At 33.5% G+C, this 17,316-nt stretch overlaps 1 protein-coding gene across 1 annotated transcript in view; it reads left to right on the forward strand.

The window, feature by feature from the left end:
• LOC131949304 (sushi, von Willebrand factor type A, EGF and pentraxin domain-containing protein 1) overlaps positions 1-15,402 on the forward strand; it is a 49,759-nt gene extending 34,357 nt beyond the window's left edge. Inside the window, exons 27-43 of the mRNA XM_059311123.1 lie at positions 47-278; positions 750-902; positions 1,197-1,364; positions 2,097-2,264; positions 4,484-4,579; positions 5,034-5,147; positions 5,233-5,463; positions 5,721-5,856; positions 6,509-6,639; positions 7,409-7,633; positions 8,156-8,383; positions 8,772-8,943; positions 9,511-9,732; positions 10,115-10,242; positions 10,720-10,848; positions 13,035-13,178; positions 15,212-15,402. Coding sequence (XP_059167106.1) covers positions 47-278; positions 750-902; positions 1,197-1,364; positions 2,097-2,264; positions 4,484-4,579; positions 5,034-5,147; positions 5,233-5,463; positions 5,721-5,856; positions 6,509-6,639; positions 7,409-7,633; positions 8,156-8,383; positions 8,772-8,943; positions 9,511-9,732; positions 10,115-10,242; positions 10,720-10,848; positions 13,035-13,178; positions 15,212-15,402 — 2,868 coding nt within the window. The remainder of the gene's footprint in view (positions 1-46; positions 279-749; positions 903-1,196; positions 1,365-2,096; positions 2,265-4,483; positions 4,580-5,033; positions 5,148-5,232; positions 5,464-5,720; positions 5,857-6,508; positions 6,640-7,408; positions 7,634-8,155; positions 8,384-8,771; positions 8,944-9,510; positions 9,733-10,114; positions 10,243-10,719; positions 10,849-13,034; positions 13,179-15,211) is intronic.
• Positions 15,403-17,316: the final 1,914 nt, after the last annotated feature.

Here is a 17,316-nt window from a genome sequence, read left to right on the forward strand (position 1 = left end):
CTAAAAACTGAATTTAAAATTATGGGCATTTTGTTTTATTTCACAGATCACAACAACTTTAACCTTGAAATTATTCACAAATGCCAATGCAACATGGTTGGAACAATGCATCAAAGACACTTTGAACTCTGAAGTATTTGGCCCCACATCTCCTATGGTAACTGGCAAAGATTGCTCTACTCCATGGACTGTTGGCAATTCTGAAGCCCCAAAAAACTTAGGCATTAGTTGTGATGATAAAAGTTATGAGATACGTTTTCAAAATGAAAGTTTTTGCTGTGAGTAATTAATAGATTTATGTTGACAAATCCCTCATGATCTAATTCTGCATTTCTTGAGACTGTTTCACTAGTCTACTTCATACTCATAAGTAAAACATCAAACATCCACAGAATTATATTTGAAAATTGCCTCAGCAATCATAGAATAAAAGCCTGGCATTCATGAACATCTGTTTTATTAAACACAAGGACATTAATTCATGAATACAGGTGACCAGTGATTGGCATACACATCAAATAGTCTTCTTTTGAAATTTAAATTTACAAACAAAAAATATTTTAAATATAATTAGTTTTTTTTTATTTTAAAGATTTAGTAATGTGTCTGCCTCATATACATTTAATCTTTGAAATTTTGAAATACTGACTTGAATCCTTCATTTTTTCTTGTTTCAAGGGTCTTTTAAAACTTTACTTTTCGGGGAAGTAGAGCTTAATGCTATCTTTTGCATATTTTTTAATCAATAGTACCATGTGGAGCAGGGATGAATTTTAGTTCCACATGCCAGACATGCCCTGATGGAACCTACCAGGATGAAGATGGTCAGACAGCATGCAAACCTTGTCCTGATGGCATTAAACATTCCTCCCTACCACGTACACATGTGGAGAACTGTATTGGTTAGTATAAGTCTTGTTCGTTCAGCATTTGTTTTTAAATTATAATAGATCTGCTGTATAATACTTAAGATTTCTGATCAATAAATAAATTGAAAGTTTAGTGCCTGTAGGTTTACTAAACTTGTTTGATTTTACAAAAATGAATACAAAGCCCTTTGACATGACTCCTTTTAGCTGTGAGTTATGGATTGATTTTGGAAAGCATTGAATCAAATATTTAATGATACAATGCAAATCTTACATTTTAAGTTTTCTCAATAATTTGCCTTATCATACATTTCCTCACCATTACAGCCCTATGCCCTAGTGGTTTCAATAGCTCGACTGGTTATGTTAAAGATGGCTGCACAGCGTGTCCTACTGACACCTACAGTTCACCAGATCGCTTAAGCTGCACTCCATGTCCAAATGGTGGTTCAACCGTAGGTGTATCTGGTGCTGTTAACAAAAGTTTTTGTTTTGGTGAGATTTGTTGCCTTTAAGAATCTCCTAAATTAAATAATGCTGTTGGTTCATGTTTTTATTATGAATAGATTAATATTTCTATATATTTCTAGATGTTTCTGCCATAAAAAGGTTTTAAATATTGGAGAGGCTGCGGAGTTTGGAGTTGGGTGCCACAAGCTCCCCAGTAGCTATCTTAGCAAATGGGGTCAAGGGTATTAGTTGAATCAACTGTTAAACTGCACCATGTTGTGGACAAACTCATGCCCCAACATTAAGAATAAACACATGTAGTGCCAACCTTCTTTTATTTAAATATTTAAATAACTGAGTTCTAATCAACAAAAAATTATAAATTTTTATCTAAGAATAGCTAATAGCTCAAACTGATATGCCATGCCATTTTATTGGCACCTTAAACAGAAGTGGGACTTATTGTTAGTCTTAATACATTACTTGACAACACACTGTAGATGCATTATTTTGTAGTTTAACTCACATATTGAATAAAATTCCTTTTCTTAGATAGCAGCGACACCCTACCCCAAAGGGTCAGAGAGTGTGTGTATATATATATATATATATATATATATATATATATATATATATATATATATATATATATATATATATATATATATATACACACATATTTCCACACATATATCCACACATATATCCACACATTTGTGTATGTGTATAACATATATGTATATAGTTCAAGCCATAAGGTATTTTTGTGTAAATTAGACCCATGCCTACCCGGAGAGTATTCTGTAACTGGGTATCAACCATGTAACGAGTGCCCTCTACATTTCTACACCGATCATAACAAGTCACTACAGTGCGAGGAGTGCCCTGAAGATACCTACACAGACAAGCCAGGATCAACAAGCTTGACAGACTGCTCAAAGAAAGGTGTGTTGTTTTCAATATTATATTAAGTTCTTTTAAGTTTATGTAGTCTTTATTTACTGTTGGTACTTATATGTACCATCTTAATTTAACTTGTGTAGAACAGGTGTATATTTTTAAAGACAATGCTTAAATATATTAATTAAACAAATACTATTGTATCCCCTAAGTCACCGGTTAAGGTAGAATTTTTTCCAAAAATCAGAGATGCGGCGCTATTTTCAATCTCTTTCCGTAATGGTGGTTTTCAAGCAAAATATATTTTTATTAGAGTCTTCATAGTCAGGTGAGTGTGTTAATTCTTGTTTACTATTTTAATCAAATTGTTCTTGTATTAGATCAATATTTATGCTAATATTTGTAAGAATATGGTCATATTATTTGTTACAATTTCTTAGAAATGGTCTCATTTTGATGGGCAATGACATAAATGTTAAATAATATTTTGATTTTAAATGTTTAAATTATACTTAAAATGATATTTATATATTTAGAAGAAAGTTTATCTAACTATAATATTAATTGAATTAATATCTCTTTGGTATATATAAAGAAGTAAACAGTACATCTAAAATCCTAATTTATGAAGTCAGTTCCTTTCTACTTAGGATTTTTACTACTGAGATGTAGGCCTGGTATAAGCTCTATTACAGTCATACTGAAATTACTAGAGAAATTTGGTAGTAGTGTAAACATATTGGATGACTTGGCTTTCTTTTTCAATATATTTTGTAGTTTCCTATTTTTTGTATGGTTTAGGCAAATCTGTTTAAATGTCATGCCACAAAAATTGTTTGTTTTCAAATCATGACCACATATTAATACTTTATTATTCTATTTTATTTCTACATATGTCATCTGAGAAGTATTTCAATTGATAAGAGATCAAGTGTCTTCTTGAGGCATTAGCAGCAACTTGTGATCACTGATGAAAACATTGCTAATGAATTAGAATAAAAGAGCTGGTGTTCAACTTCTTGACACTGAATCAGAATATTTGAGTGATGTGAAGAGCTACACTCTTCTCCTCAAATGAAGTGATCTAAGCTTCCACTATCTACCAGTCTGCTTGAGTTTCTATAAGGGACATTGCTTGATAAAACTTTGAAACTGATATATTTTTGACTTTGATGCCTCATCACACTATAGAACATATTTAATTCCAAAATGAATGTGTACATTAATAAAATACAGCAACATGTCAAGGCATTTAAACTTTCATAGTTCTATTCATTTTTGGATCTGCACTGTTACTTAGGATACCATTGCTTGCCACAAATAAATCTCTATTGGTGTGCTGACATGGAGATTGTAGATCCAGTGAGCTCTTAAAAACTTTTGTAGAAACAGATACTTAAAAATTTAGTCGAAGTTACAATTCAGTAACATTAGATACAATTTTCAAGAGGCCTTTGATACCCAACCTGAATCAAATGTTTCAGCATCAGAGTACAGCAATACTTGTGTAAACTCAAGAGTATTGCTGCTTGAGTTTTTGCCACAATTTGTTTTATTGTTCTTGGAAATTGTGCAGCAAAAACAGTGTGGTCAAACAACTTTTGCCACTCCAGATGAACCACAAAGCAAAAATGAGAAAAGAAATTTTATCCATCATGGTCATAATAAACATGTACTTTATGTGTAGTAATTTTGTAAGAAAATAAACAATGATTGTCTTAAGCATTACCATGTTTGTTAGTTCATTTGCTAATTTGCATGTGTCTTGTAAATTTTGATTTTTATAAAAAGGAAAGTTCTGTAATGTCCTACATTCCTGATGGTAGTTATAAGTACCACCATATATTTTGTTAGTTAAAATTTTACTAGTTAATTTTCCTTCAATTAATATACAATACAGGAATACAATAATATGTTGGTGCAAGTATTTGCCCTTTAATGCTGAGAGAGTTTTTCTGTATTAGCTAGCTAATTAGTATTTAAAATTGATTCAGTTCAAACAAAATATCTCAAGTGTAATATAGACAATCACGCACTTAAAAAATACTGTCATTTCACAGGACATTTAAAAATGCAGGCATGGATTTCTATTTCTTTTTGGTACATAAATAAAAGAGATAGATATGTAATTTCTTATATATTAAAATAAACATTTAACATAATGATGTCTAATCCCAGATTTCCACAATGTAGTTTTACTAATATAACCCTTTGATTGCACTGCAGTATATATTGTTAATTTATTTTCTACATTTCAACTGTAGTGGATCAGCTGTGCACTGCCAACTACTGCCATGCTGCAGGCTCTAATGGAACTTGTCTTATAAAAGATCATCGACCTGTGTGCACCTGTAATGAAGGTAAAAAAAAAATTCAACCTTGGCTAACACTATATTGGAATTACTTTTCACTAGGCCATTTTCAGTAGTCTTAAATCTAGGGTACACTTTCAAACATGATGGTGCGTATGGCAGATTAAGTGGAGTAAATATTTCATGTTGGCATTAAAGGATTTTATGGTCAGCATTTCACCTAGCCACCATTCTGCCCTGAAACAAGATCATTAACTGTAGTTGAATATTTCTGGCAAGAAATAATTAGCTTAACCATTCAAATATGGTGTACCATTCCTGTATTGATAGAAGCTTAGAAATTCCATGAAGAACATATTTTTTTTAGTACAACCTATCCATAAAATGTAAAAAATATATTAACAATTCTAAATATATTTCAACTTATTAAAGTAAATTAAGTTTAGCTATATACATGAAATAAGATGAAGTGCACTCTAAATTTAATGCTTTACTGATGAAGGTTACCATGGGGACAGATGTAACGAGACCTGTGATATTTGCCATACAAAGCCCTGCTACAATAATGGGACTTGTGTGACCAAAGGATCTGATTACACATGCAGTTGTCCTTACAGTAAGTATAACCTGTTTTAGAGCTATGTGTTATGGCAATTTATAAAGTAAAACTATGTCTAAAATGACTTTTGATATTATTGCAGATGAAATTTGCAAATTTGAACTAGCTACAAACCTTGGGATTCAAACAGGAGATGAAGTGATTATCCAGACCGGTGTGATGACACAAAGGGACTGTGAAGCAAATTGTCTTGAGAACAAAGAATGCTTAGCTTATTATTTTCAGCGTCCTACTTGCCTCATATATTTAACCTTAGTTGTAGTTGTTGATGGTATAGCTAACGTTTACAAAAAGAACTGCACTCAAGTAAATTGTAAGTATATGATTGCATTTTAATTAATGTAGGCATATGCATTGGTATAGTTTAGATATTGTTTGAATATCTGAATATTTCAAAACTCTTACATTACAATAAAATATTGAGTAGAATAAAATAAAATACAATGTAAAAATCAAAATAAAACAAGGTAGCCAATATTTTAACTACTACATGATTAAATCCCTCATAGCAAAGCATTATAAATAAATATAAACACAAAGGAATAAGAAAATTATTTATTATTATTTCAGTATTTGGAGGGAAGCAGTGTGAGCATGACATAGACATCCAGTGTAAGGCTGACACATGCACACAACCTGAATACTGTCAGGAGATGGTTGATGGGTTCAAATGTATTTGCCCTGCTGGTCAAGACTATAATGAAACGTGAGGTTTACACTGCAAGAATTATATTTTAATATTTTGTTTTCTTGGAACTTAGTTCCCATTTTTCAATAAGTCATTGTGTCACATAATCTTCCACTTCTTTTCATTAGATTATGTCACAAGTTGTTCTTGGATAAATTAAAAAAAAATAAAAAATTCTAAGTTGATTATTTGTGCCTACTAGATCTGTTCTCTCTATCAATAATTTTGAGTATGAGATGGTTATCACTTTCTGTATACATACTAATAACAAATTTGAGTAGTCTTCTATTAATATAATTTACATAGCAGACCAGTATAGTGACATGTTCATGGACCACAAGAAACTCATTGGTTATGTTGCTGAATTCATGAGTGTGTGTATATATATATATATATATATATATATATATATATATATATATATATATATATATATATATATATATATATATATATATATATATATATATATATATATATATATATATATATATATATATATATTTTTTTTTTTTTTTTTAAATTATGGATGCTAATGTATTTTCTGAATTAACAAAGCTATTTTGGTAGTTTTCTGATGAACTTGTATCTTTTTTAGTTGTTGCTATTATTCAAATTTTTTTTGTGAAACATTTTTTTAATAATAATATTTTCGAGATTTCTTCCCTAGGTGTGCAATACCAACAGACTTTTGTAGCCCAAATCCCTGTTTGAATGGAAACTGTACGACATTTGACTCAGTACGTTATGAGTGTACGTGTCCACCTGGTTACACAGGCAAGAATTGTGAAAAAAACATTGGTGAGTTTGGGCCAACCATGACTTTTACATATTCAACCTCTTTGTTCTTAGTTGAAATATAGTGAAGGTGATTTCCTCCCATCACAATTAAGCATTCCCTGTCAACATGTGTTAGGTTGACTCAAGACTTCAGCCTGCTTTTCTTTCTGAATTCACTTCCTTAGTCTTCATCCAGCCAAGATCAATCTTCATGGCAGCATTTGTTTGATTTTCTATGTTTTCCCTCCCAAATGGTTTCTGTCCCCAGCTATCAAGCCTCATCTGCCAGGGTTTGAACTCTGGGAGTTAAGGTATTTTGAAGATTAAAATCCTCATACCTTTAATTTAAAACTACCCTCCCCCTGCTTCCACAGATACAAAGAGGTTTAAATTCTGCTTGATTCCATTGTTTTTCTTATGCATGTTAGAATGATGTACAATATATACTCATTTGCAATGTTCCTAATTATTCTAACAATAAATAAAAAGTTAAGCAAGTGGTAGACAATATTTATGCAAATAGCTAGAAGTTTTAAATTTCAAAAAGTAGTTCTAATTTTAAAAGATTGCAGTGTTCTTCTGTTTTCTCTGACCATGTAATATGGAGGGATAGTATGGTCAACACTATGCCCAAATGCCTTTAACCTAAATCAAGCTAAGTACCCATAAAAACAGAGTAGGCTTAGGGGTGTCAATACAGACTAGCCTATAAACACTTTCTAGACTTTCAGGTTAGTAGTTATGTACTATGTATAATTTAACATAAATTTAATATTTTTTTCTTCATCAGATGAATGTAAAGTCAATCCAAAGGGCTGCTTGTATAACGGTACCTGTGATGACAACATAGACGAGTACAGCTGCAGCTGTGCACCTGGTTTTAAGGGCAGCCATTGTGAGGTCAGACACGACATGTGTCAAGATATCACATGTGTAGAAGGAGATGGAGATAAGTGCACTAATGATTACCATTCACTGACAGCCAGCTGCACATGTAGGGAACACTACAGCCTCAGTAAGTTTAGATTTCAATATTACTCTCTAGCTAACTCAATCACTAAACATCACTTGTTGGGTTTGTTACAATAGAATTCTTAAATGCCACACTTTAAAAAAAAATAAATACAATTCTTAACTGCCACAAAATATTAGTTTTTCTAAAAAATAATAAAATTCTTTAAAAGAAAAAAATATTAATCTTTTTATAATAAAATTCTTAAATACCACAAAATATTTTTTTTTCCATCTAATAAATTTCTTTAATGATATAGACCTGCAACCTTATTGAGTTAGTTTTACAATAGCATACCTGAATCAAATACAACTTTCATAAGTTCAACTTAACAGAACTCTTCAGTTCCTCAACAATAGTAAAAGTTGTAATATAAAGTTTCATGCAAAAAAAAAAAAGCCCCTATTTGTCATTCAAACTTTTTGTCATTTTAAAAAAATAAATTAATGAGTTATAATCAATAATATTGACAGCATATCTTGTTTATGTATGTAAATGTATAATCTATAAAAAACTTAAATCCAGGTTCAACAGGCAAGTGTGAGCCAATCAACTACTGTTCCAGCTCGCCCTGCTCTAATGGAGGGACTTGCCAGAATTTTACTGGAGGTTTCAATTGTAGCTGTCCACCAGATTTTATTGGTGCTACATGTCAATTCCAGTGGAAGAATGAAACTGAAACAGACGTCTGTTCAGATTTGGTCAAATGTACAGACAGGATGAAGGAATTTTTTTGTGATTGTCAGAATGAAAGTAGGTCACAGTTAAAGTCAATTTTTGTGATTATAAGTTTTATTTACGGCAGTATTATTTTATGTGTGTAATTTAATATTCAGCATCGCTTATATTGAAAATAAAATTGTCTAATTTAACGTTACACACAAAAATTATCCTGTGTTATTTTTGTAGTCATCTTTCCTGAAGGCACATAAATATTTTCAGCCTTTGTCATGGTTTTACCACAACATTATATATATATTTGCTATGAAGAAATTAAAAAAAAAAGAATATAAAGAATAGATTAGTGATGAATAAAGCCGCATTATTTATTTTCAAATAAATGTATGCCTTAAGTCATATATAATTAAATCTGATTTTTTTTCTCCTTGATGAGAAGGCTAACATTTAAATTTTACATTAGGTGCTCCATGTACGTCAAATTATTCTGCTTGCATAGAAAAATGTCAAAGCTCAAATAACTTGCAAGACATACTCATCTGCAACTGTTTCTGTAGGAATGCAACACTACAAAAAGTGAGTGAGACTCTTCTCATAGCTTTACAGATAATTGTATACATTTATAAGTGTACTTTTTAACATCATGGAAAGAACTCTTTCATTGATGTAGTGTTTTATTATTATATTGTGTAGTGCATTAGACAAAATGTAACATTTATACAAGATTTTATCACGCAGTAGTTGTTTTGTGTTGATTTTTTTATTACAGGCACATTTTATATACATTCATGTGTATGTTTGTAAGTCATGCACCAGTTAATGAATATGTTCCTAAACCTAGATGGATTGATAACATTATAGGCTGCATTGATATTTAGGCTATCCAAATGTATAGTCCATGTGTGCCAGTAGTAAAGTTTTTTTGGACATTTTACTCAAATGACATCTAATAAATCAATTTGCATTGATAGTACCTTTTTAAAAAATTAGTAAAGTATTAAAAAAAATTGTTAACCATGGCTGTGAGAGATGGTTTTATAAAGTACCATCGTGAGTACTGAGATATTTTTATAAAGTGGTCTCTGTGTTGTCAGCTTGGATGAGCACATCTTACATGTGCAGGTGTGTAGCAGGGCGGACATCTTGAATACAGACTCAACAACTGTTCTGATGAGGGGAATAAACTCTCATTGAACAATCAGTGAGAAAATTTACCTGTTTCAGGGGCCTGTTGATATCTGCACAATGGAGAAACCATGTCTGCATGGGGGCAACTGTTCCCATGACAATGAGACGTACACATGTGCATGCCCACTAGGCTGGACAGGTCGTGACTGCGAAGTTGCTGTGGACTACTGTAACCAGAGCAACCCATGTCACAACAATGGCAGCTGCATCAACCTCTGGGACCAGTCTTTCTGTCGGTGAGTAGAACTTTCATAACCTAGTTGGTGAGGAGCGTTAATTGAATTAGTTATGACCTAGCCCCAAACTTAATCATGGAGAGTTTTAATTAAATTAGCCATCACCTAGCCCCAAACTTAATCATGGAGAGTTTTAATTAAATTAGCCATCACCTAGCCCCAAACTTAATTATGGAGAGCTTTAATTAAATTAGTTATTACCAAAGTCCAAAATACTGGTGCAGATATAAAACATGAGACCCACCAATACAAATAGTTTTAAAATTAAAGTATTATCTATCAATATGGTTAATATGAAATGAGATTAAACGACATATATAACAAATGTATTACTGCGTCTTATTATAAAAAAACTGACAGGAGTTTAAACATTATTTTTTAGCTGCTTACCAGGAACAGGAGGAGATACCTGTGAAAATGCTACAGATTTGTGTCACAAATTTAATGATAGCCTGTGTGTAGATGGAACTTGCCAGTCCACAAATGGTAGTGCCCAATGTGACTGTTCAGGTAACTTAATTATTCATTCAGTATCTAGAGCTAGGTGGATAAAGAATAAAGACAAATAAAAAGAATGAAGAATGTTGTTAGGATGTAAAAGAAAAAACTTAACAGAAAAGAAACAGCTTTCAATGCCAAAAAATAATGAAGTAGAATATAGTAAAAAAACCCAACCTTTTAGAATATTATACTTTTTCAGACTTTTTCTTTTAATCTAAAACAAATGCAGGCCTACTGAGGGCTCAAATACTTCCCTCTTCATGTTTCATTTTTAGTGTTTTCTATTGTGATTCCAAGCCTTAGCAATATGAAGCCAAGCTGAATACATCTAAACTAGCAAAACAATGTTTAATCCAAATGATTACACACTTTTTAATAATTTCATTAATCTATTATTATTTAAGTTTAAAAGTAAATAGTATATTAATGTTTTTTTTTTGTAAAGCCAAATATGCTTTAATAAAGTTTAAATATTCCTGTCATCAGAGGGCAGTGCTGGTCAGTCTTGTGAGCTAGAAAAGAACTGGTGTAACCTTGACCTTGGCCTTTGTACACATGGGACATGCGTCTTAAACAACACACAGTTCTATTGTGACTGTGCCAGTGGTCAGTCTGGTAGGTCATCATGTTTTTTTTTTAATAAATATGTTGGTGGTGGTGCATGTGTGTGTGTGGGGGAGGGTAATTTTGACTAAAAGATTATTTTGTTATTTTATTAATAACTAGCGTACCCGTCCCCCGCACGTTGCCGCGGGGATAGAAGAAAGTTTGACGAAATGTATTAGAAGGATTTCACCAACGCGTTACCAATCATATGTTCTTAGACGCGTGACCTTTTCTAAAAGTGAGTTATTTAAATGTAAACAATGCCTGCGCTTGGATCATAAATATCGGGACACGGGTTTACCTACACTACCGCATGAAAACCTTGAGTGTACATTAATCACTAACCGAAATAATATGGTAGAACACATTTCGGTGACTGCCCATGTGTCAGGGACGTAGAGGGGCGTTCTCAGGAGCCCCCCCCCCCCCACCCCCCGATTACACTACCGCATAGGTGCAGCATACGGCCCCTGGCTCCTTAAAACTAACAGGCTCCATTGTGCTCATAGGATAACCCAGCGTGCCAAATAGCACCCTGTAAACAATGATGCAGATTTTGTCATTCGCTAAAGTGACACAAATGAACACGATTTTTTTTCTTTAACACGTAAAAAAATTATTTGACGTGTTTTAAACATCAGTGTGACTGATGCAATATGCTAGCGTTACTAATGGTCTATTATTAGAAGCTCGATCTCAATTTCTGACTGGATTGTCTAATAATAGATGCATATTGCATCATTTGCAAAGTGACGAAACTCTACAGTAGACTCCTCATATTCAAAAAGTTTTATTTTCATCTTTCGCAAGGCGACGAAACTGTACAATAGGATTTCCTCGCGTTACAAATTTATTTTTAGAAGCCTGTTGTAGTTTTACCGCTAAATATAGTAGTACCCCTTACTCGCTATGCAGGACGCTCGATTAATAGATGCGAAGTGCCAACATAGTCGCTCTAAAATTCTGGGCGCCAAATCGTGTCGTGACGAAAGTTGTACCCTATATGGCGCCGCCCATAAGAAACTGTAGTTTCCTTTTTCGCAGAAATATTCTCGGGAGTATTCTCATCTACTCCCTAAAGTTTCATGGCACTCAAATAAACAGCATCTGAGTTTTATTTTTTTATATACCGTGTATAGAGAAAAAAAATTGTTCCCCCCCTTTGGGGGGGGGGGGGGAGGGTGGAGGCGCGCCCTTGCAGTATTAAAAAATATTTTTTTTTGCAGAACCCTACCATTGAGTGTTCTAATCATCTACCCAAAGTTTTATTGGAACACGGATGAACGGTGTGAAACCGAAATAGACTTTTATTTTTATATCCGTTTATAGAGAAAAATCGCAGCCTCCCGTAGCGCCGCCCTTGCAAAATTAAACTCCCCAAAGTTTGATGGCGATCAGATAAATGGTATCGAACCAGAATCGACTTTTATTTTTACGTACCGTATATTGAGAAAAATTCTACCATTCCGTGGCGCCGCCCTTGCGAAATTAAAAAAAAAAGATTTTTTTACAGAACCCTTCCCTGGAGTGTCCCAATCAACTCCCTCAAAATCTCATGCCTATCGGATGAACGGTGTCACTGCAATTCACTTTTATTATTTTTATATACCGTATATAGAGAAAAATCGGACCCTCCCTTGGCGCCGCTCTTGCGAAATTAAAAATTATTTTTTTTACAAAACCCTTCCCTAGAGTAGTATAATGAACTCCCCAAAGTCTCATGGCTATCGAATTAAGGGTGTCAAAATAAAAAATCGACTATTTTTATATACCGTATATAGAGAAAAACAAATCGCGCCACCCCTGCGAATTTGAAATATTTTTTTTCGCAGAAACCTCCCCAGGAATATTCTCAACAACTTCTCAAAGTTTCACGGCAATGTGATAAGAGGTGTAGTAATGCTTAAAGGACAGACAGACAGACACACACACATACATTGCTTTTTATATATATAGATGGGGAGTGGGCGTATAATTGTGATTTTAGCAATGGTCATTCTGATGTTTCATTTCAGCTAATAATCTGAAATTTTTAAAAATTGTAATGGACAATTTAAAGATACAAGATTTCAAAATTACACATAGCTTTTACTTACATTTGAAACACCTCAGCTAATGCAAATAAATTACCCTTTTGGACCTGGTGGTCTATAGGGCTGGTGAAGTAGAGTTCAGCTGTTTCTCTGTCCCTTTAGGTGTGGAAGGTGGTTGCGTGGCAGACTTGTGCTCCACGTGTCTGGACCCCAGCAACTGCCATGTGTATGTTGATGCCAGTGGAGTTCCCACACCTGGATGCATGTGTCCACCTGATCAAGTTGCTGTTGGCAAGGAATGTAAAGGTAAATTTTGTCTGAAGGTGTTGAAAGGGAATGTTTGTCATTTGGTAACTTTTTGGAAAATCTTAATCAACTGCTGATGTTTAATTAGAAAATATTTACACACATTAAGGCACGGGTTCCCAAACTGGGGGTCGCGACCCACCTGGGAGTCACAAAGGGCTTTCTAGGGATCGCCAACTGGTATGCTAAACCTTAGTAATGAAAAACAAAACAAATATTTAAAAGAATATCTGTAATTCGGCTTAACTAACATCACCTGAAATGGAATAGAGAAGAAGCAATGCATACTGTACAAAGCTGTTCTCAGTCACGAGTTTATGAAATATTCAAAACCAAAACTTCATTTGAGGCGTGTCATTCGGATCACACCAAAAAAGATATGCAGTTCTTGCGTCGGCATGAAGCTAGTTGCAAACATCAGAGACTTGATCGAACAGAACGTTTTCACCAAGGAAACACATCATTCGTGCAAGCATCAAATGAAGTCGCGATAGAAAATGTCAAGAAAAAAAAAACACAATAGGAGAAAATCTCATCAATACCTGCAGGTTGAAGATGGTGAAATTTATTCTTGGGTATTACAGTGCATTAAAGATGCAACAAATATCTCTGTCTAATAATACTATTCAGCTGCTTATAGCAGACATGTCCGTAGATGTTAAAGAAAATTTTTTTAATGAAATCAAATTTTCACCATTGTTTGCTTTTCAAGTTGATACATCAACAGACGAAAATTCCTGTTCGCATTTGCTCGTTTTTGTCTATATTCATTCAGGTGATAGCAAAAAAGAGTTGCTATTTTTTGAAATAGCATGGAGAAAATAAATACATTGCTAGTAAAAGTCGTACATTATACTAAATCTGGAGCCTTCAATGAACTGAGCAAAGACATTGATATAGATCACGAGGTTCTTCTTTTCTACTCTACAGTACGCTGGCTGTCAAACGAAATGTTGTGAATCGTGTTTTTGAATTGAAATCTGAAATCAAATTGTTCTTGGACGTACAAAGGAAACAAGATCTTTTGGTATACTTAAAACGACATACAGTGGTTGGAGAGAGTATCTTACCTAGCAGATATATTTGAACATCAACATAAGCTTAACCTGAAGCTTCAGGGAAAAATGAACAAAAATTATCTCTTTTCATAATAATCTCTTTGCATTTTTATCAAAGCTGCAAAATTAGCAAAGAAAATAAATCTTGGAAATATTGTAAAATTGAGAACTCTGATTGTGAGATAATTAAAATTTTGAAAGAAGCAATTCCTGGGCATCTTGAATCTCTTAAAAACGAACTGCGGCGCTATTTTTCTGAGCTGAAAGAAGAAGAATCTGCATTGACGCATTACCCATTCTCTTCTTCCATCGATGTTGCCAGCATTCACGATGAATTACAAAATGAATTCTTTGATTTGTGGAATGATTCCGCGTAAGATGAAAAACTGCTCACTCAATTTTGGTGTAGTATTCACCATTCATACCCAAACGTAAAATTGATTGACTTTTCGAGAATAGATTTTCAACACTATTTTCCGATTAGAAACAAAATTAAGAAATACATTGAATGTTGATAATGACATGGGTTGGCATTAACAATAACTTAACCTCTAATGTTTAGTAAATAGCATGCAATTTTACTCATGCTATTAAAACAGTTATCAGTAATAGTTCATATTGAAATTCTTCTAGAAAATCTTATTTTAGTGCTTATTACTTTCCATACTAATTTCGGCTTTTTAATTTTATGGGGGTCGCGGTCACTTACTTTTTATGAAAGGGGTCGCCACTCGAAAAAGTTTGGGAACCACTGCATTAAGGTGTTCAAGTCCATCTGATGTACCTGAGTCTTGTAAAGCAATGTTTAAGATTTTACTAACCCTTTGCTTCTATTGACATAGTTTACCTTAGTAGTGTAAAAATGTGCTTTGTTATGACTCGGCAGATTTTATAGCAAGGAAAATAGATCTCAAAGTTTTGAGACGTATTTTATTTTATGCATTAATGTTTAACTTCTTGTACTTAATGTTTCAGTGGTAAATGGTGATTTTGATTTGGGCTTCACGAAAGAATTAGCAGAAAAAAAAAAGTATGTGACCTCACAGAATGGATTTACTATTCCACCAAATTCAGATCTGACTGTCTCATTTTGGTTTTTGCAAATTAAAGATGTTCCAGTTGATGGATTTATGCTGGCTTTAATGAAGTATAACAAGTTAAGATAATTCAATTTTTGTATGTCTAATACAGGGGTCTCCAAACTTTTCAGCCTGAGGGCCGCATTAACTATCGAATATCAGTTTGGGGGCCAGAGTTTCTTCCATGCATCTCTTGGGGTGGCGGAGTTCCCCGCAACCCCCACCCCCCAACATCAAAATATAATTTATATAGAAATATATACATATTTAAAATACCACCCCTATTCCCCCCCCCCCCCCAGGAGAAAAAGTCTGAAAGAAACACTGTCAAGGGCCGACAACACACTCGGTGTCTAAAAGTTTGTTCTCCTTGGGCAAACGCTAAAACCCACCTACCATTTTTTTAACTTGTCTCTAAGGAAGTCATTTGCTTGCAATTTAATGACCTCCATCTGCAGTTCATCTGGGGCAACTGGTTACATTTGCTTCAATTGGGATTGAAACAGTCTCACTTCTTCTGCCTTTGAATCCTAGTCAGAAAACCGCTACTGAAAGTGCAGCTGGAGGTCTTTGATGATCTCGCATGCAAATGATTTGGGGAACTCAGCTGTTGCTTCAGCCTTTAAGACGTTGCACTGCTGAAAGTGTGTCAAGTTGTTGCCCTGTGCTCATCCATTGCAATTGAAAAATTGCGAAACTTGTTAGCAGTTTTCACTATCTGAGTCACAATGTTTTTATCAATGTCTGCAACACGGAAGGCAATGGTAATTGCACCCAAAGCTACATATTCAACTTGTTTTAAATTTTATGGGCGAAGTTCCTCAGCCACGTCTAACAAACATTTTTTCCCTGAAAAAAAAATTCGCGGGCCGCCACATCCGGCCCGAGGGCTGTAGTTTGGAGACCCCTGGTCTAGTATAAAAAAACACATCGATTAATCACAACTTTGTTTCTCTTTTGCATATTAAAGAGGTCCTTTTCTTGATTGCCACATGGTTAATTACAACAGTATATACAGTGACCATGTTCTTAAGGTTTAAATTAAAAATATGATTCATACTGCTTTTATTTATTGAAAAACTAGCCTATAAATAAAAACCAAAACCAAAGAAAAAAACATACTGCGAATGATATAACATTGTCTTATTAACAGGCAAGTTTTCTGTTTTTTGTTTTGTATGATCTTTAAGGCCTCCTCCCAAGTTACAATCACAATTTGATTTCCTGTAACTTTTTCTTATTATATACTTAAGGGTCCTGACTAACCTAGAATAAATCTTTACCTTAAATTTTGAGTACAAATGTTAAATAATGAGGCTTTGGTATCTATTATCATATCAAGACTTAACCTCCTCTTCCAAGATATCAATGGGAACTACTCTTGCCTATTTTAAATATTCAATTTATGTCCCTTAGATTAGCACAAATATAAACTTTCTTCATTTGTCTTGTCTTTCCACCAACAGCACTGATGCCATGACTGTTTTCAATTCAAGCTTTGTTGTCATTTCGCAACCTAAAGATAAAAAATGGCATATGTTTACTGGTGTGTGGTTTGAAAACGGTACTTGCTCAATAAATATAGATATTAACAGACGACCAGATGTGAAAAAATGTGTTTCCCTCAAAGGTTTACAACAGGAGTAAGTTATTTTTTTTTACGTCTTCTTTGGCATTGACTCCAATTTTTACTACTGAAAATTAATACAAATTTTAAAATAAACAGATACATTCTTTTATTATGGAAATTAAAAAAAAAATATAGATACTTTATTGGATTTTAACAGGACTGAAATTTTTGTTGTCAGGTATTTTTTAGTTCAACTTGGCAAGGCTTTCCATGGCTACCTATCAAAAGTTCGTGTTTGGAAAACTGCACTAAATCGAAGTGAAACCTTTTTTATGTGGGACAATGTAACATATCTGCCTCAACCTCAAAGTCTTCTACTGAACTGGACCTATTACTCTTATGACCAGCATGTTGTGATGACTGACCACTCT

The sequence above is a fragment of the Physella acuta genome, unplaced genomic scaffold (assembly GCF_028476545.2).
Source record: "Physella acuta isolate Inbredline_101_S28 unplaced genomic scaffold, ASM2847654v3 ptg000688l, whole genome shotgun sequence".
NCBI lineage: Eukaryota > Metazoa > Mollusca > Gastropoda > Physidae > Physella > Physella acuta.